Raw genomic sequence first — 21,081 nt, forward strand, 5'->3', positions numbered from 1 at the left:
AGGCTTTGAATTGATCAAACCTTTCATGTTTAGAAAAAAAACATTCTGTTGTCACTCAAACAATATTTTTTTCCTAGTATTAAAGACGATGATTTTTACGTCTACGTAAATAAAAATGGTTTATTTCTCAGTAATTAGTCTACAATTCGAGAATTTCAGTTAAGCTTCAGTACCAAAATACGAAGTTCATTTGTAAAAATAGTATGCACATGTAATTCGCTCGCGATACAAAAATATTGTGGAAGGGCCATTGTCGGGGTCACCAGTTGTGTAAGCCACCAATTGTCGACTCTTCTATTGTCTCTGTAGGTAGGCCGACCAGCGTGTATACGAGTACGCTACGCGAAGATGTTTTTACTCTTGCACTACAGACTAAAATGTGGTGTAAAAAGTCGTCTGAAGTCCTATATCCAACATCTAACGCGTGGCCCTCACTTTGCTCTTCAAAAGGTTGCTTAAAACTTCGTAAATAAAAGAAGGTTGGCATTTACATGAGTCTTGAACATTATTTATTAAAGCAATAATAAAATACAATAAAAATGAACGAGATTCGTGATTGAATATATTACTTATCCAAATGAGCACTGAAGATAGAATGAGTATATTTTTACTACGCAGTTGACAAAAATTTAGAAAGACGAAGATCTTGGATCTTGGAAGAAGGTAAGTGGCGAGTTTCAGAGGTAGAGAAGAGAGAGCTATCTGTGAATCCGTGATTTTATATGCTTACCTACATCACTGATCCTCCGTGTTGCCAACCTGCCATGTTTGTTGTCTATGCTCGACGGTTAGCGATACCGATTTCTGAGGCACCACAATATAAATAAAATGAAAACATGCGCCAATAGTATAAACTTGTTAACTTACAACATTTGACAATGTAAAATTGTAAGGAAATATTCCTAGAAACTACACTTGGCACAAAAATACCTGTTCAAAAGCTACTTATTTTAGTATGAATAATATTCAATAATGTAATAAAGACATTGAGTTTTAAAATTATTTTGATAAATAAATTCCGGTAAAAAATAGTACCGTTTATGAGGTCATGAATGCTATTCCCGGTAAAATAGACACACCATATATATTTGTTTTAAAGGTGGTTTTTTACTACATACTATATTTCAGTGTCTCTGACTGATCATGATACCTACATAAAACAACAAATGAATAAGACAAGCTGTAATTTGATATTCCGATGCAATGGTCTATGTATAATAGGTTCAGAATGGGAGAATAATGATATATGAAGATCTGCGAATTACGTTTTAAAAACAGAAAGGCGTAAGACAACTGGGTAATTATTTCCCTTTTAATCTTTATAAGTGACTAGTTTTCATCTATGTATATTCTAGTTTCCTTAAAATTCACGCACACATATTTAAAAGATTGATGCACTCCAAGTTTAAGTACATTAATTCAATTTTGTTAAGCAGTCGGTCGTAAAAGTGAATTGCGCGCCTTCGGAATATATAGAGATTGCGATTCTCGTAATTTCATTTCCGTTTCTACCGTAGAAAATTGATTTTGCTTTGACGGGGAATCTTCGTAAGGCGCGTGTAGATATTAGAGGTATGCGGCATGGTGTGGCGGCTATAGCGAGGACGGGGAGTGAGAATTCTTGTTTTTAGAGTTTTCTTAAAGGGTCGGCTGTATGGAAATCTTGCAACGTCATCTGCCCAGATTGCCAGCGTGCCTTAAAAAACTCCCGGTCGAGTCTTTAATGTGTTTGTCAATGGCTATCAATCACCGCCGGAAGCCCCCCTCCCCGCCTAATCCCGCCCTGCCCGCACCCTGATCAATAGGCGCCAGGCGAGGGAGGCGCTCCGATAACAATGAAAAGTTGAAATCACTTTCTGATTCCTGTTGTTTCCTCCCGTTCACGATATTGTCGCGTTTTTTGAGTTGACAAGTGTCTGTTGAATAGAAGTATCTTTTTTCATCTCGGAAAGTAAAGCGGATTATTTTTAGCGCGATACGCCATGGCGTGTGACGCGTTTCGGAAGCAGTCCATTTATATATTCTCATATTCTGATACCTCTGTATTTATGTTTTTACGCACCACTTTTTATTATTTGCGAAATTCCATTAACCAGTTGGGACAAAGAATTATATTTACAAATATATTTTTTTTAAAACCATATACCTTATAATTTTTAGTATACCTACGATGCTACGAAACATGTCTTTGTAAGCTACAAAATTAACTTGTACGTATGTATATACGCAAGAAAACGTAATTTGTATCTCATGAATTATCAAAAAAATGCCTTTCATGTGTATTTAAAAAAAATCTCAATGACAGAATGTTGTCATATAGTTTGTGAAATGTTATCGAACGTATTTGTTTTTGTTAAACTGTAACATTATTTTATGAATACGGTAAAATTTTATTAATTATGATAATTATTAATTTATTATAATTAAAAGTGTTATTTTAACGCCATCTAAGCTTGCTTCATCAAAAACTTTCTAAATGAAAAATGATCGAAGTTTTAATACATTTTGGAATCTATTGTCAAAGTTTAAAAGTTTTTTATATTCCTTTTAAATCTGTAGGCAATATGACGGCAACGCAAGTTTCATATTCTTAGTTCCATAAAATCTCATTATATTCCCAAAATATAGTCCGATGTAAAGACAAGACCCCATCCCCTCCTGTTTTATGCCATTTACGTATAATATATAAATATTTTACGATTTTATAAGATAAAGTTAACCTTATCATCGATAACAAAGTTAAAAGATGCTTTGCGGATGATTTTTGTGATATAAGATACAACGAAATATTTTAGAATTACTTTCTTGCTCATAATCTAAATATATTATGTAATTTTTTTTAATTTTTTTTTTATCAATATTCCTACAGAGATGAGGTAGAATTTTTTCAAATTCAGGATTATCGATATTCGAGCGTTTACAGGGCTTATGACCTGTCATTGGCTGGGTAAAGTGGCAAACGTAAAGTGGCCACTCAACCCAGCCAATGACAGGTCATAAGCCCTGTAAACGCTCGAATATCGATAATCCTGAATTTGAAAAAATTCTACCTCATCTCTGTAGGAATATTGATAAAAAAATATATACCTACTCCCCCTCGGGAGAAATCCAGATTTGTGTATGTACAAAAAATACACATACCAAAAAATAATATTATATAACATGTGAATTTGTGGAAATCCTCGTGTCTACCAAACATTAAACTAATGTCAGATAAAATGTGTTGATACTGCTAAAAAAGCTTCATAAAACCTAAACAGTAACTTATTATTGATAATACAACTTAAAACTAAATGGAAAAAACAGCAAGTATAATTTTACCCACAACACTTTTATCTACCTATCAATTTTACGTCATTTCGAATCGTTTTATTATCACCGTTATTTTTTTTCTTTTAACGGTGGTTCACCTCTACCCAACCCAACTCTGTGAAAATGTGTTTTAAAAACTTGAATTTAAGAATGTTTGATTAAAAACTTTTTTTTATTTTTTAAAGGGTCTGCTACGAATATCAAACACAAAAAAAAAACCACAAAATTAAGGATGCTACATTATTTTTCTTGTATTTATACTTGTGTAGTGAATACGTGTAGGGTTATTCCAGTATTTTAATAATAAATTTAATGTAAGTAGACGCGATTTTCGTCGACTTCTATTAAAGTAATCAATACCGCAGAGTCATGGAATACTTGAAAACAAACATAGAAAATCAGAAATTTGCTTTAATTTGCGTTTGATTAAATTTAACTTGCTACGGTGTACTCGGTAGGGTTGGGTGAGGAGAAAAGTACCTTTTTTTTGATCTGATTTAATAATTCGAGCGCATGTGCGTTCAGAGGAATTCTCAGTTTACCAAACTTCTAGTTGCATTATTGCAGCATAGTATTTATATAATAAAAAATAATTCAAATGGTAATATAAAATTACACGTATTAATCGCCGTCAAAACCACAATATTGACAAACAAAAGTATAAGATGCTTTTGCAATGCATATCTCGTGGGCTGATTCTGCACATGAACCACACGGAATGCAATATTTTCACTGGAAACGAAGACTCACATCATGATATGCAAAAGTATTTTCCATCTTTTACGCTTGAGATCATTATTTCTAAGAGAATTTTGTTCTTCACTAGTGGAATTTTCATCTTTTGGTTTTCAAAATCCCTTATTCTGTCTAATGCTTTGGTTCAAGGGCTGTTTTTTCATGAGTACCAGTTAAAATAGTAGTTTAACGATGCTTTCTTCTTCTAGTTGTCATTTTTATGGACCATTTTTAGGTGGAAGCTTCACCTCTTTAAGAGAAAACTTAGATCCTGTACATTGTAATAAAACAATAAATGCTTTTCATAGAATAGAATCATCTCTTAAATTACACCGTCAACACATGTTTCGATATTTTGTCTCACTCTGTTCCGTTGAAATATTGCGTATTGTGTCTTTTTCAACATATTATAAAATAATGTACGTACACTAAGGATAATATTTAGTTTTATATAAATTATCCTTACACTGTATAATATTCACCAGTCTGAACATGCCCATTAGATGATGAAAACGCTAATTGGTCAAATAAATAAGTTGAAGTGTACCTTGTAATTTTAAATTAATAACTTAAATGTAAATAAAAGTTATTACATCATTACAATCGAATTCCATCAATGTTAGGTAAAAAATAACTTAAATAAAATTCGGTTAATTTGAGTTATTATGTCGATAAAATGACAGAAACATATTAAAATATAACATTTGAACACATGAAGTCCTAGTTGATGAACTTAATATTAGTCCACAAACATTTCATTCAAAATAATTTTACTGTTTGTGAATATAGTGTTCTTATAATTTACAATTTTTTTACCGTTTTTGGGCCATTTTCTGTAAATAACTGACCATTTGAAAATCGACCTCGAATCTCTGCTCTCTGATCTCTGATCACGCAATCGTTTAAAGTTCTATACTAAATTCTCATTGAGTTGCGAGTAAACTCACTCGGGTAGCTAACTCTGTCAATCTGACTTCTTCAATAGCCTTTCTTCGTTCTAAGCCTTCGCAATGAGAAAAATGTGCTTTCAGTCTGCAGATACTACATTTATGAGAAAAGTTTGAATCATTTTTAAAATTGGAGCAAGTAGCAAATAGATATTTAAAAAAAACTTTGATCGCTGCATTAAATATTTTTATAAGTTTACCACAGATAGACATAAAGATATTTTAATTAGTATTTTGATATTTCCTAAGTAGGGCACTGCTTTGGTATACCGGCTAGACTCCATAAAATACATTTTTTTGAGCACCAGCTTAAGTTATATAAGAGAATTAAACTAATACTTTTACAAACGACAGGTATTTTTTTTTTATACAATATGCTATATTTTTATTCAAGTATTTGATCATAAGCTTGTTTGGTTTAATAATTAAAATTTGTGTGTATTAAAAAATAAAACTATAATTATTTTCTTTCCGCCCTTAACGATGCATATTGAGGGGAATCCTTAAGCCCACCAACCACTCGCAGCTGTTATAGAGTCCCGGAGGACTTTCTGTCAGCTGCGCATAGAGGAAAGTTATTGTAAATATTCTTAAAGAATACAAACTCTATGTAGATTAAGAAGGGGGGGAGGAGGATGTATGAACAGAGGCCAATACGTCGTTCGTACCCTTTCGGATCATCTCAATGCTTCTGTTTTTTCAATTAAAAAATGTGTATTTCTTCAAACAATTTACACAAATTAACGTCAACAAAAATAATTGACTTAAAACATAGTAATAGCACATAAAATAACTAACACAGCAAATATAATTAAAAACACGAATATTTACTATGAGAGAACGGCCTTGAATAAAATTAAAATTTCTGTTAGCCATCAGATCCACGCTGGTCGCATGACTTCTGTCAAACAATTCAGCTTCTCATCCCTGGCATCACCCAAAAGCACACAGTGCCACAAAAAGTGTTCGGTCTATTGATGGTCATGTCCGCAAGCACAGCTCGAGGTAGGGGCAAGTCCAAGCTTATGAAGCTTAATGATGTACGGAAGATTGCATTGGTTTACCAACCGCAGGGTATCTTGATAATTTTTGTTACACAAAGGTAATGTTATAAGTCTTACGCTTCAAGCGTTCGACCAGGGTTGATGAGATATTATTATAATGTATAAAAAAATATTTTCAAATTAAAAAATCATGTCAACCACATCGGGAATCAAACCCAAAAGCTCCGGCATAACAGGCAAACTGATCATTTAACTACGAAGCGGACAACAGAAACACGGAATGTTAATCGACAATTAAACTTTTTGATGGAAAGAAAGCCTGATACTTTTTTTGTAAAAACTAAAAGGGCTATGAAATTAATTATTGCTTTTCCGCATTAATCCTCGGGTGTGTACATGAGACTTATTTGAGTTTTCATCAGTTATTTAAAAGATTAGTGAACCCGTTCACTTAAAACACCTTACATGATTTTAAATAATAGTCAGCTCTGCCAGCAGTTAATTTGCGCGATTATTATAGAATAGTATTTTCTACTTTTAAGTTTCAGACCTGAAAGTTATCACCGTAGACAAATACGCTTCGAAAAATGTTAATACTTTGAAATTGATGTTTGCCGCTTTAGTAAGGAGCCAGATGGAATACAACTCAACTAGGTATATTGACTCCCTTTTTCTAGTTTACACCCATATACTCTTGAAAGAGTTTAAAATAACATTTTAAGATACGTTAACTTGAAACTCGGATTCAGATATGAATTTATTATAGTATGACTTCCTATTCAATACTTTAAACTTGTTGAAACGAACTGAGAAAATAAAAATTAAAGATTGATTGAATTTATTTGAGATAGTTAACTTTACAGGATATCAAAATGACATAAACAGACTACAATGACAACAAAATAAAATATTAAAGTTAGTATATGACCTTCCCTATTTAACTGCAACTAGAGAACTTTTTAAACAAACTAAGCAATTAAATATAACTGAACTCTTTCAACTAGAATCATTAAAATTTATCCATAAATTAGCCACTAATGTAATTGTAGACGAAGAACTAAAACTAGTAAAAAATTGTAGTCAACATGGACATAATACGAGAATATCAGACAAATACCATATACAACTTTCTTAAACAAGACAAGGACAATCAAGACTAATGAACCAGGGACTAAAATTATACAATAAACTACCAGACAAAACTAAACAAAAGACTTAAACAAACTTTTCAAAAGATGTAAAAAATATTATTTTGAACAACAGAGTATAAATGAAAAATGTATATATTATTTTATGTAAAATGAATGTAATAATCCGTAAGGGTTTATAAATAAATTTTCAAATAAAAAAAAAAAAAACATGGGACGGTCCAAAACTATTAGCACTCATTAACCTTAAGGTGCCAGGACGAATAGCTCGTCAAGTACCTCCGTTTAGTTGCAACAATTTGCGAACCGTATACTCGTATAGTGCTATTCTGAATCGACTCCATGTACTCGGCAATAACTATTTGAACGTTGCTGATATTTTAAACATAAAGTAAAGTTTATAAGTAAATAAATCAACTCTATTTAATTATTTAAAAAATGGTGAACGGTAACTTACATTCGTTAGGCTAATGTACTAACAATAAAGGTTTTGAATTTTATTTTTCTTTCTATTAACTTTTTTTCTACTTTTTGTTTGTTTTAATGAATATGTACCACATGCTTTTTTGATTGTTATTTTAACATAAATAAAAATAAAAAAAATTCTCTTTAACTTGGTAAAATCGTATTTTGTATTTTTTTTGTTCAATTAAAATATAACTATAGGTCTTTGTTTTTATTTGAAAAAACAATTTTACCAATTTTTAATTTTTGCTTTATGCTCTTTAAAGATTTTTTGTACACAATATGTTAGCATGATAATTGTATGGAAGCAGTGGGTATAATATGTACATGTAAAATATTTATGTTTTTTTTTTCGTTTATCTACTTTGAAGTGTTTATCTCTACACACTATATATTTTTTGTATAGTAAAATGCACTACTACGTGTCGTGTATATTAATAAATAAGTACGTTTATTACCTGTTAAAATAACATATTACATTAGGTTTGCAAGACGTAAATCAATATAAAATTTGTGTTCTGTAAAGGATTATGTATAGGACTTAGCGAACACAAAGGAATTTGAGCGCAAAACTGCGAATTTATTGTCAACTGTCGTTTGAGTTGTTTCTCTATGGAGCGCCATAATTAACTAATTCGCATTTCCATAAGGCTATAACCCGAGTTGTATCTTTGTGGAAATAAAAAATAGCTTAGTTTATCTATTTCCATATGAAAACACGTGTCTAGCAAGAGAAAACCAATATTTTTTTGAGTTGTACTTTTGTAGAGTTGAAAAGAAGTGCTTTTTTAAAATAATGGATAAATCTCAAAGCCACAAATTTTCTAGTTGTATCTCTATGGAACCGAGCTATCGATTTATGGTCAACATCAAAACAGTAAGAAAAAAATACGTACTAAAGAATAGGCCAAAATATATTCCGACGTTAGCCAAAAGTTAGTGGGATTGCCCACTAATTACATTGATGAAAAAAAGAGTTTTTGTTTAAATATATAAGCAAAGAAATTGTGCACATGGTATTAAATACACTTTATAAATAAACCAATATTACTAAACAACAGTTTTTTTTTTAAATCTCACCATAAAAAAAATAATTATGAGTGCTTAAGGTTTTATCTATGTAATCATATAATGAAGTGATAATGCTTTACTCCATTTATGATAATTAAAATGTATATTGTATTCCGAGTATAATAAACACAAGGGGAGTTCTTTAAATTCACAGAATATAGCTAAAAAAGATTTTAAATCTTTTTCTGCTGTTCAAACTCTTTGAATTTTTTGGTTTACGTGAACATTTTAATTAACTGTCATTCGATCGCAATCGCTGAAACGAGTAACTAATGACGTATACTTATGTAATCACGTCGCATGCGCGAAGAAAATGATAATTCAATTGGTGGGTAATTGCCTTCCGTGCCTTCGTTCTCTAAATGGCTTTCACCATAACTCAATATGACGCAGAAATATGCCGCCGTGTGCAATAAATAATTGCTTTAATTTCACTAGAACTGTGAAAACTAGAACATACGTAAAAATCTTTTGATTCGTTAATATGACTCGACTTTTTACACCTGAAAATAGACGCACTGTATCTGAATTATGCATTTACATAAATTATTAAATAATAAATTAGACTCTTTTAACCTACTCTCCAAAATTATTCCCAATGTCCCCTTTCGCGTGACAAGAAATAAGTATTTATTCCATTTGCCAGTCTGTAGCACTAACTATGCACAACACTCTTTCCTCTATCGTTTTTGCTCTAACTATAATGTTTTTATTTCATCTATTGATATATTTTACATGCCACTTAATTTATTTAAAAATAAATTAAGACTTATTATTTCTGGCTGCGATACGATCTCACTTACTATTTAATGATGCACACTCCTGAACACTTACTCCCACACTAATACACATAAACACACATCTACACTTATTCTCATACAAATACACATAAACATATCCTTTTGTTGTAACACAATTTAATAATATGCATGATTTTTATTTAGAAACTTTGCTGGTCTGTCTTTAAACTGTATTTAAAAAAAAAAGTTACTATATCATTGTCGACTATTTGTTTCTTTAAAATAAATAAATAAATAAAATATTAATAACATCATAGAGAGCCAGCGTCGTAACCTATCTACAACTATTTAAAAAAATAATTTAAAAGCAATTTTATGATAAAAATGTACGTTTGACATAAGATTTATTATTTTAATCAGAATAATATTTTTACCAACACTACAAAGCGAACGTTAACCTAGCCTTAGTGAAAGCCCACGTCTATTTCATGACTTGTGAAATACGTTCCGCCTCCCCCTGAATGTATGAATACCGTATTAGTACCACCAGTTCGGAACCCGTCAACTAAAAACATAATTCATCTATCAATCAATCAGTAAGATACTGCCTAGTTAGATTGATGTTTGGCGAATACTAGATGCAATAAATACACGAGCATTAATGCTTATGTATTAGGGTGTGTCACGTTCCATACAAAAAAATTACGCTATTCTTGTTTTTGGTGTAATAGGTCTCAAAATTTGTATCAGGCAATAAGAAAAGTAACAAAAAGCTTTTTAAAAAATCTTCTTTGAAAAAAGGATTTCAATAAAAAAATAAGAAAATTATTGCTCCGAAAGGAAAAATTACAAAAAAAAAATTTAAAAGTTTTTTTTTTTTTTTTCAAAGAACAGAATAATATTAATTGGTTGATACATTGCAAAATAAAAACGCAAGATAAAAATAAATTAATTACAAACTAGACGAACATAAAAATACCAAAAATAGCATATTGGAGACAAAAATGTGAATTTTTGAATGCGTTTTTAAGGTAGTTATTAGAATTTCTAAAGGTTGTTAATGGGTGATAAAATAAAAAAATCAGATTTTACACATATAACTATAAAAGTACATGCAAAAAAGCAAACTAACTAAATTCAAAATCTTTCTTAGAATTGAACGTCGACATCACTTTTTTCGAATTTTGTGAGGCGCAAATAAAAACTTCTCGCATTTTTCCCCCCAAGACATCTTTCCGCTGATTGTGTGTGACAAGGAATCTTCAAAAAGTCCAACACCTTTATATTGTCTTTGTGTACTTGTTACACTAATACTTCTGACGTTATGGCTCGCAAAAGCGGTAGTTCTGTCAAAACAAGGTCTGTATCATGCCGGTTAAGCAAACCATGTCAATTATCGCTTTTAAAGTTTATTTATGAGTGAAATATGCTCATATTAGTCCTAATCCTGAAGTAATTAAAAAATGAGATTTTATGATTCTTTTGCAACAAAGTTCTTTTATTTTACAGTCGTTGACAGTAAAAGATCTCAGGATGGGCAAAATTACAACAGCAACTAATTCATTAACCTAATGATTTTTATATTTTTAAAATGAAAATAAAGCTTTAAGTCAATGCACTAATTTTGCTCTTTATGATGCAGTAAAATGTTTTAATACTAGGTTTTTTTTATTAAAATATTTCTGGCTCCCATTTTTTCTCTTCTCAGCTTGTTGTGGTCAAATAAATAAGAAATATTATTTCTTAAAACAGAGTTAACAGGTTTTAGGGTAGTGGATGCGCTTGCAACTGCTACCCTGTATCAAACCTTGTAACTATCACTTATCTGATAAATATTATCGAAATTGATTGTGTTTTGGTTTTGGGTTTGATTATTACCATATGCAAGTTGACAAAACGTCTTCTTCATATAAATGCAATACTAATAATAGTAGTACTTTTCCCCATCTGAAGAAGTACCAGAAAGATGCAAAAAAACTGAAGAGTTTGATAAATTATCTGATTTTGTTTTTTTTTTCTTCCCTAGCGGATAATGGTGGTGAATTGTTTATCAATACTATTAATTATCATTTTTCGGAATGGTCTTCGAGATTTTTTTTTTCTACAAGTGGGATAGATTTATCCTTATTGCATTTATAAACAACAACATTTGTGCATTTACTCGGCGCAGCATCAAAAAGATTATGATTTTTTGAATGAAAACGCCGTATTTTTTCTACATTTAATGTTTTCAGATTTTTCTATAAATTTTGTTACTATTTCAATAACAATTACATAATTTGTTTCATTCTCATACTAGAGCCACGTAAATGGATACTTTTTCCGGTTTCCGTTGGAGACGTTTCCATCAGGACAATAAAAAATTAAATGGTTCAAATCACCAATATTCTCACCAGAATCACTGATTGGATAGTTCCTACATTTAACTTGAAATAAATGTGATGGAAAACAGCCGTGATCTTATCCTGCATATTGTTACTAATTTAGACCTTAAGAGAGATGTTGCAACATACGACGGTTTTTTTAAAACATTATCCGAAGGTATTAAAGTGTAAATTTTCTTTTACTTTTAGTGTAATGTAATCTAGAGCAAGCCCAAAACATTTGCTTGTGATGTTTGAACTGCTTTAGTAAAGAATTTTAATGAAAAATTACATTTCTAAACATAAGTAAAGTAAGTATTTGAGTGATATTTACACGCCTTTACAACAATTTTTCGGAAATTGTTTGAAAATAGTGAATTACATACCTCCTCGAATTAAAATTTAAAAAAACATTAAATTTGAGTTGTGAGCGGACACATTAATTTATATAGCTACAGTAGTCAAGTCGTGTCGTCATTCAATCTCACTTAACAATATTGGATACTTAAAGATAGGCTGAATAGTTCACAGTTGGGGAGGCCCGGTCCCTCGATGGTGGTACTCCGCTCTGTGACGCCGCGCATCTCTGGCTGCTACCACTATGAGGTGTCGGCGGATGCGCCTTTATTCCACGCAGCTAATACACGTGCATATAATGTTTAATGTAGTATTAACACTTACAGGCTGAATATTCCACAGTTGGGAAGGTCCGGCCCCTCGGTGGTGGTACTCCGCTCCGTGACGCCGCCCATCTCTGGCCGCTACCGCTGTGAGGTGTCGGCGGATGCGCCTTCATTCCACACAGCTATGAAGTCGAGCTACATGCACGTCGTCGGTAAGTTTATCGTGCGATATCTAATTTTGTCATTTTTTTTAAAAGCCCATCCGTAATTTTATTTTTGTAAAGTTTTAAATGCTTACGTGAAAAGCGTTTCTTAAAATATTCATGGAGCATAAGTCATGGTCAAAATAGCTTTGTCTTCAAAGGTGTAAAAAATTATAATAATCTCCCCAGTGAACTAAAAACAATTAAAAACAGTTAAATATAATATATCAATAATTAAATTTAAACTAAATCTAAAGATTTTTTTTTATCACGTGTAAAAACTGCATTAAATGTTAATTAGTATGAATGTATCATTATTTAATGTTTTTTTCTTTCTTTTTTTTTTGTTATTATTTTTTTTTCTCATATACTCGTATATTCAAAATTATATAAACTCTTATAAAAAAACAACTACAATAGTGTAAGTCACTCTCCAAGCACAAGCGTAAATCTCTTTTTTTAGAGGGTTACAGTGTATAAAAGTAGATCTGTATAGAATTTAAAAAAAAAACTTAAGTTTATACATTTATTTTGGGCTGTTTTATTTATTTGTATAAAATAAACAAAGTACAAATATTTGATACAAAAGAGGCTAAATTAGTTTCAACCAAACCAGACCTTAGAACAAAATGTTTGAGACTTAAAGCCATTATCTGCTATACTGCTGCGGTAGTGAACGTGGTGTATCTGAGCAGACAAGACAGCGTAAACATTGGTTAACTGAACAGACATGGGATCTCTTTAAAAACGCAGAAGAGGAAAAGCAAGCTTACGCAGAAATAAATAACCACGTACAAAGATCTTGCAGAAAATACAAGACGGAAATAATTAACACCATTTGTTTGCTTTGAAACCAGTGACCTGTTAAAGAAATCCGAATCTTGACGCAAGTGCCGAAAATGGACCATAAAAACTGAAATGGTTTATACCCAAATTAAATCTTCTTTGTATTCAATAGATGGAAAGATTATTTTTCTGACCTTTACTATGACCCTTTATATGATATATGAGAGATCCAAACTCTTTTTTATACTCTGATCAAGAATAAAAGCCCAATGTTTAAAAAAAAAATGTGAAGAATTTCGTTAAATATCGCAAGTTAAATAAAACAGCCAGACCAGATGGAATACCAGCTGAATTTATTATACACTTAGGAGACAAAAGGTTACCAGGCAATACATTCAATTTGTAATTTTATAGGAAACTGGGCAAAATAGGCAAAACACTGTACATCATCTAGGTACGAAGGTTTTAACGGTCACTGTTATGAATTAGTTTTTTTTTGGGTGATACCGTGTGTGTTGGATTTTTTCCGACGTTTCGGCTACCATTGCGGGAGCCATCTTCAGGGTAAACTCAATTTATCTCATCTGTTTTAGGCCAACTACACAAAAAGTGTGCAACGGTGAAATGCGACAACTATAAGATGATTGCACTCACCTCGCATTCAAGTAAAATTTTTCTGCATATTTAGCAGTTGAGGTTGGGCAAATTATCGAAAATAGCTGAGAATTCAACAAACCAGTGTTTCTTGGTTTCATTGATAATAAAATTGCCTTTGATTGTGTAAATTGGAGAAAATTAAGGATTGTCTTCAATGAAATCCACCAGAACACCTTATTCACCTGATAAAATCCCTTAACAATAAAAGTTCAGCAATTGTGAATTTTAACAATTAACTATCAGATAACTTCCCCGTTCAAAAAAGTGTTTGACAGAGCTGCATTTGTCTTTAGTTTTGTTTAATACATATGGTGAACACATCACTCAAAAGGTACTTAACGGCTGGATAAGAGGCTTTACAATTGGAGGAAGGAAGTCATCTAATCTGAGATATGCTGATGACACTACATTTATTGCATCGTCAGAAATTGAATTGAAAAGATTAATTGACCGAACAGATGCTGTAAGTTCAAACCTGTAACTCTCAATGAATATGATCAAAACTAAGCTTATGGCCATTGATCGAGCTAATAAAGTAGCATCATTATCTTTGAGAAAACAAAAACAATGAAATAATTAACAACTTTATTTATCTAGGTTCTTATCAGCGATGGTGATGGGTGTGATGTTGAAATACGGCGACGTGTTGATATTGTCAAAGTGCTATGACAAAAATTTGGAAGAATCGCAGTATAACCAAAAAGAGACTGGCAAAGGCCTTGGTTTTCTCAGTGTACATGTACGGTGTAAAGTGTTGGATACTTCGATAATCTAAAAATAAAAAATCTAAACTTTCTAAATGTGTTAGCGGCGAATTTCGTGAAAAGCCAGACGTACAAATATATCTTTACTTTTGGAACTAGACACAATAGAAAAACTTACATTCATGCTCGGGAAAAGAATCTTGCAGTTCTTTGGATATATTTCCAGTGGGAACTCCAATAATTTGGAAAAAAAAACTATGTTGCTGGGAATTATCAAAGAGACAAGGTCGCGTGGACGTCAACCGACAAGATGAACATGGTCAATAAATTATCATAATAAACAATATCTACAGAACAGCACAAGACCGTTCCAGATGGAGGAAGAATGTCCACAGACGAGCCATGCCTAGAGTCGGGCGTGATCACCACTCTCAGACAGACGCGGATTAAAGATAAAATCTTACATAAATACAAGTAAAGAGCATTAGCACCCATTATAACCATATTTATTTTTCGTTTTTTTTAAAAATATATTATTGCTAGTCTTACTAACAGTTATTAAAATGCACTATTTGACGCTAAATTGTGCATTTAATGATACATTTGGTTTAAATAAATTATCTGAAATAAACAGTATTTTGTTTATTTAAATATTTATGTAAACGGTATAAACCCCATTCTTGTGTTGCCAAAGTGGCTTATCATATCATTTATTTGTAAGCTTTACATTTACGTAACTTTTGTGGCGTTAACCCGAATAATATTGTACTTTTTTTGCTTAAGGGATTCTAATCCGGAATAAAGGTAATAATAAACCGACAGTATCCGCGTACAAGGTACGCCAGGAACGTTTTGTATTACGAGTTTTTCTTAAATAAACTCGTCCTATTGTTCGTTCGCACATTGTTCACAAGAGAGGCGGTGCTCTGCGTCAAGAATTACGCATTTAAACATTAAAAGGTCGGATGGCGCGGAAATGGCCGCAGAAAAGTTATAAGTAATGTACATCATTAGCGCTATATTCCTACATTGAGATGCGAAGCAGGTCCCAGCTGTGGCAATGAAATGGAGAGCAGAAGCGTCGAAATATCAACGTCAAAATGCAATCAAAAACAGGATTTCGGGTAAAAATGTCTCGACCCAGATACGCAAATGTCGCTTTTTGTTGAAAAAAAATATTGTATCATTACGCAATAACATAAATCGCTTCATATTTTTCAAGGGATTTTGGGATTTGGATTCTGTTTTATACACGCGTTAATGTAAATAAGCATTAGTTTTATGAAAGTTGCTAAAAAAAGCTTCTTATATTTGTCTTAATTTACTTATTTATGGTTTATTTACTCATTTTCAAATCTTTTAAAAATAAACTATCGATTATTCAGCAAAACGGGTAAATTACGTCGGTAGTGACATGATTCTAAGTTTGCGTCATATCTTTGATATGAGAAAATTAGCATACGTTTTTTCAAATTTCCGTAAACTTCAAATTTGTACCATGGCCGCGATTATGTACGGCTATCTTTAAAGGATAGTACAAACTTATATCGATATTTATATACGAAAGTGTGCATATTTGTATGAAAATTAAAGTATCTTCGTCGGTAACCAGAAATTGAACATGGAAAGAAGAAAAATTTGTATGTCTGTTCTGCTTTTCAGACAGAAAACTAAATTTTACTTTGTACATTAAATTGAAGATAAATTCTCATTGTAATCAGGGCCCATAAAAAGTTTAAAATGAAATAACTGTCGCAATTGAAAAATTGCACAAATTGGGTTGTTTTACCTTATTTTTCCTAACATATTACAACAAAGATGAATAATATTTTAAAGAGGAGAATATTAAAGTCTAGGTATCTACGGGACTTGTGATTTATCATTAGCTGGTTTATGTGGCCACTTTACACACATATGTGTAACATAAACATCTATATTTCTTAAACTCTTGCATCTATTGATGATTGTGAAGTAAGAGAGACTAAACCTTTTTTAATACGGGTGAGATTTATCGGATTGAGTTATTCAACCTAAAAAAGCATTTTTTTTTGTCATTAGTGATGGAAACAATTAATCAACTTTTTTAAAAATTTTTTGGTCAAACTGAAATTTGATCTTTTTTTATTACAAAAAATACGGTTTACGTCTTTTTCAACCGTAATGACATATTTTACATTCGGACACAAGAGTTGATGGAAAAAATGTGATGATATCATTGTTTAATTGACTAAGTTTTATTTTTTTTCTTGTTCAGACGTTGGCACCTACCTTATAATTTATTTTACTATCATCATAACATAACCTCCACAATACATCACATTCAAATAATAAATTCTCAACACAAAGACAACTTAAACAAATACAAACTAAAACCACTTTCGGACAAAGGGATTTTGAGTATTATTCAATTAAAATCCATAACCTACTTCCACTATCTATTAAAACAATTAGTAACGAGAAAATATGTAAAAAGGCTGTAAAAAAGGATAGTGGAGCTAGGTAGAAGTAAAATTGATTGTCTCATTCGCCCATAGCAATATTGAATCAACTGCTCCACAAGTGTATAGCTTATGTTAGGTTTTTGTTATTTTCATTGTGTATTTTGTAATATAAATAATATAAATGTACATAAATACCTTGTTTTGAAAACTGTCTAAATATTTGTTAATTATCTTCGTTTTTTTAAGGTAGTCTTCTTTGTTTATTTTCAAATGTAATTTAAAAAAAATATATTGTTAAGTGTTCTCGGCACGGGAAACACAAGTGAGGTCACATTATTTTTATAATTAATTATAGTTTGTCAGCAAAAAATATGAATAAATAAATAAATCAGTATCATATTTAAACAAATTGGATTTTTTAAACTTATGTATATCCGTTTATATAATCTCTCGGTTGGATTTTCTGTTCCTGGATTTGTTATTGAGATTCACAGATGGCTCTGCTTGTTTATTACGTGGTTTGTTTCGTAAAGAACTTCCTTAAGTCGCACAAGACACGTACATCGTACATTTAATCTCAAGGTTAACCGTGTGGGTAATGTTATTAGGGAAATACTCACGTTTGGAGTAATTCCGAATTAAATTGAACAATGCAGTGGATCAAATAGAATATAAACATTCTACTTTGGCTTATTTTGTTTGAGAAATGAGTTCATAAAAATACACCTCGATTTTTTTAATAAAGACTTCTAACATTTTTAGTATTAATAATATAAACTATAAATCAATATATGTACGTGTGCAGCGGAATTTTTTTTCCGTTGTTTTATACTCTCAATTTCGAATATTCGCACTTTGTAAACATTTCAAATCGAATGAAGGACATATTCATTTATTATTTAATTGACATGTTTTATTTTATTTTCAACAAAGTGCAAGTGGTGACAATAAAAAATATGTGTTTCAACACTTGAACTATTTTAACGCTTTGTTGTTGGACGCGCTAGCTAGTTAGCGCGTACTAGTGTAAAACTGCAAATTATTTGCCTGCATTTTAACTAACCAAAATAACGTAGTCCTAATATAGTCCGCCAATCAAAATAGTCCGCTAAAAATATCAGGAGTAAAACATACTAACTACACCCGAAAAAATAATTATCTGCTAGTTTTAAATTGGGCAATCCCGGACAAATATTTGGGAAATCCTGAAGACGCGAGTAAGATATTCTTAATATGAAATTCGTAGTTGAAAATAAATAACGCTGTAATGTAAACTAAATAATTTGTAAATCAATCATTAATTTCACCACAATGTAAATAAATAACGTAGACTTTACACTAGATATTTTATTTATTGTTTATTTTAATAAATGCGTCAGTTTTAGTGCTCGCTTCATCTTTAAGTAAAAATATTTACATTTTTTTTTACATATTGACTCAGATAAGCGAGTAACGAAAACAACTTTTAAGTCGTATTGTTTATCAGAAAGGAGTTTTTATCTCTCATAAACTCTTTGGATGATTGATTCCAGCGATTTTCTTCAAATCTTTGGGCACACCAAAATATTGCTGAAAATTATGTGTTTGATTAACAATACATTTCAGCTCGCAAAACCAAATGATGTGAGTCAAAATACAGCAGCTATGTTATTTTGTGAAATATATTTTACTATTAATTAATAGCAAACCTATCGAAAACACTGTTTGGATGTTGAGATGGAAACAGTAAAACTATGGCAATATTCATCGAAATGAGTAAAGCTTTTGACAATGGTTATTATAACTGTATAAGTACAGAAACCAGAAGAATATTGGATGACACAGAAAAATAAACTAAAAGCAAAAGTCATCCAATAGGGAAATGTCGCGTTTTTATTTACATTTTGAAAGTAATGAATGTCTATGAAATACTGTCCAGTAAAAACATTTTTTTTTGCATAAAAAACACTTTTAAATTTGTAATTTTGAATTCCCGCAAAAACGGTCATCCATTGGCCTGCCCCTAATACGTCACGATTAATGTTTATTTGTCTCGCCATTGAACTTTGTGTAGAACAATTTCACAAATGTTGACGTCACAACAACCAAAGCCCAATACGTCGCGGTTTTCTACTAACATATTTTTATTGAATTTTTTTTTTACATTCATGTATGAAAACATTTCTCTACAATATCCATATTGATTTTGAAAATACAATTAATTATTCTTAATCAATTTCATTGATTTTTATCGGTAATTGTAGTATGTGATACTTCCCTATTGTAAACTACTGGGTTCATTACTTTTTTTTGTCTATGATATTCACCTCTGAAACACGGGAATTTTTTTTTTGTATATGATACTTCCTTTGTTTTTTATGAATGTTCGTGAGATGATATATTCTGTGAGGCCACAGCAGGAATGGAAATAGTGAGAAAGTGGTTGGGTATAAATTCGCTTTCCCTAAATTTAGAAAAAACTAATTGCATTGCTTTTATTTATATCCCTACAGAGATGAGGTAGATTTTTTTCAAATTCAGGATTATGGATATTCGAGCGTTTACAGGGCTTATGACCTTTCATTGGCTGGGTTAGTGGCCACTTTAAGTAGGTACTACAACATTCCCCATTCCGCTTATTAGCGAATATCCACACAGGTAACATTTTTTTTGATTTTTGGATATAAATAAAAATATATACCTACTCCCCCTTGGGAGAAAATCCAGATTTGTGTGTGTATAAGTACACGTACCAAAAATAATGTTGTGTAATTGCATTGCATTTAGCCTCAGTGGATCTACCCAACCGGATGTATCTCTGAACATACTGCTTCGCACATATGATATAAACCCAACTCCTGGACAGGATCCAGTGTATACATATTCTCTCTTTAAAAAAATCACGAATTAAAACATCTGGGATAAATAATTGACTGCCACTGTTGGTATAATTATTTCCAAAAAAACTCAGGAGATTGATACATGTATTCTACGCATTGTGAGGTGTTTAAGATTTAGATTCCAGAGCGATTAAATAAGTAAATAAGTTAAAAGATTAAATAATTTTACACTGTTTTAATCGATCGCGTCATGTATAAATTGGATAAGCCATTAGATATTCTCAAAAAAAAAAATTTACAATAATGCTAAAACAACCACCCCGGTGCCCCTCAGATACTCTATGTGAGTCACTGAGCTAACTCTCGGACAGCTTTATGTCAGGGCGGTTTAATTTCCTTCTGGCTTTTAATAAAGCATATAACTCAACAAAATATCCTTTAAATAATATAGAACTGCTATTTTCAGAGGCATTTTACAGTATTGGCCCCCAAGTGTTTTTGTAACATGTTTGTCAGTTGCAATGCATATAAGAAGATGATGAGCTGGTCCGTAAAATGTAGACCTTTTAGCTTGTAAATTGTTAAATGGAGATAATGTCTGTTTTAATTATCTCGATTTTTTTTGTATTTTGTAATTTATTTTTTGTTTTTCTGTTTCAATTTTTATTGTTATTGATTTTATTTTTTTTAGCATCGCTTAATAAAAGAACATATGTAATAAAGAAGATCGTATCTAATTACAGTCACCTAAGTAGTTGGAACCTGAAACAAATAACCTTCGTACATTGCAAACACTGAAATAAATCTGATCACCTCAAAAGCACTCACAACTGGAGGGCATTTGTATGAATGTATAAATGTATGTGTGCATGTATGATGTATGATTGTGAAAAAAGCTAGAAATGAAGATAGACGTGTGTAGCAGTCCACCCTCTCAGCCTATCCCTACGGTGAAATGACATGGTGGTAGAGTAGTAGTAGTAGTAGAAGTCGTGAAATAAAAAAATTTAAGCTTTCCATTTAAATCAGACAAAGAGATTAACATAAAAAATATATTGAAGAT

At 31.3% G+C, this 21,081-nt stretch overlaps 1 protein-coding gene across 3 annotated transcripts in view; it reads left to right on the plus strand.

Annotated features, from left to right (window-relative positions):
• Positions 1–21,081, plus strand: part of LOC148279122 (uncharacterized) — a 144,599-nt gene that overhangs the window by 70,531 nt on the left and 52,987 nt on the right. For all 3 annotated transcript variants that reach the window (XM_088230420.1, XM_088230418.1, XM_088230417.1), the window contains one exon: positions 12,485–12,620. In XM_088230420.1, the coding sequence (XP_088086546.1) occupies positions 12,485–12,620 (136 nt within the window). The remainder of the gene's footprint in view (positions 1–12,484; positions 12,621–21,081) is intronic.

Source organism: Micrasema longulum, unplaced genomic scaffold (assembly GCF_059751315.1).
Source record: "Micrasema longulum isolate JH-2025_06_02 unplaced genomic scaffold, ASM5975131v1 h1tg000759l, whole genome shotgun sequence".
In the NCBI taxonomy this organism is placed as follows: domain Eukaryota; kingdom Metazoa; phylum Arthropoda; class Insecta; order Trichoptera; family Brachycentridae; genus Micrasema; species Micrasema longulum.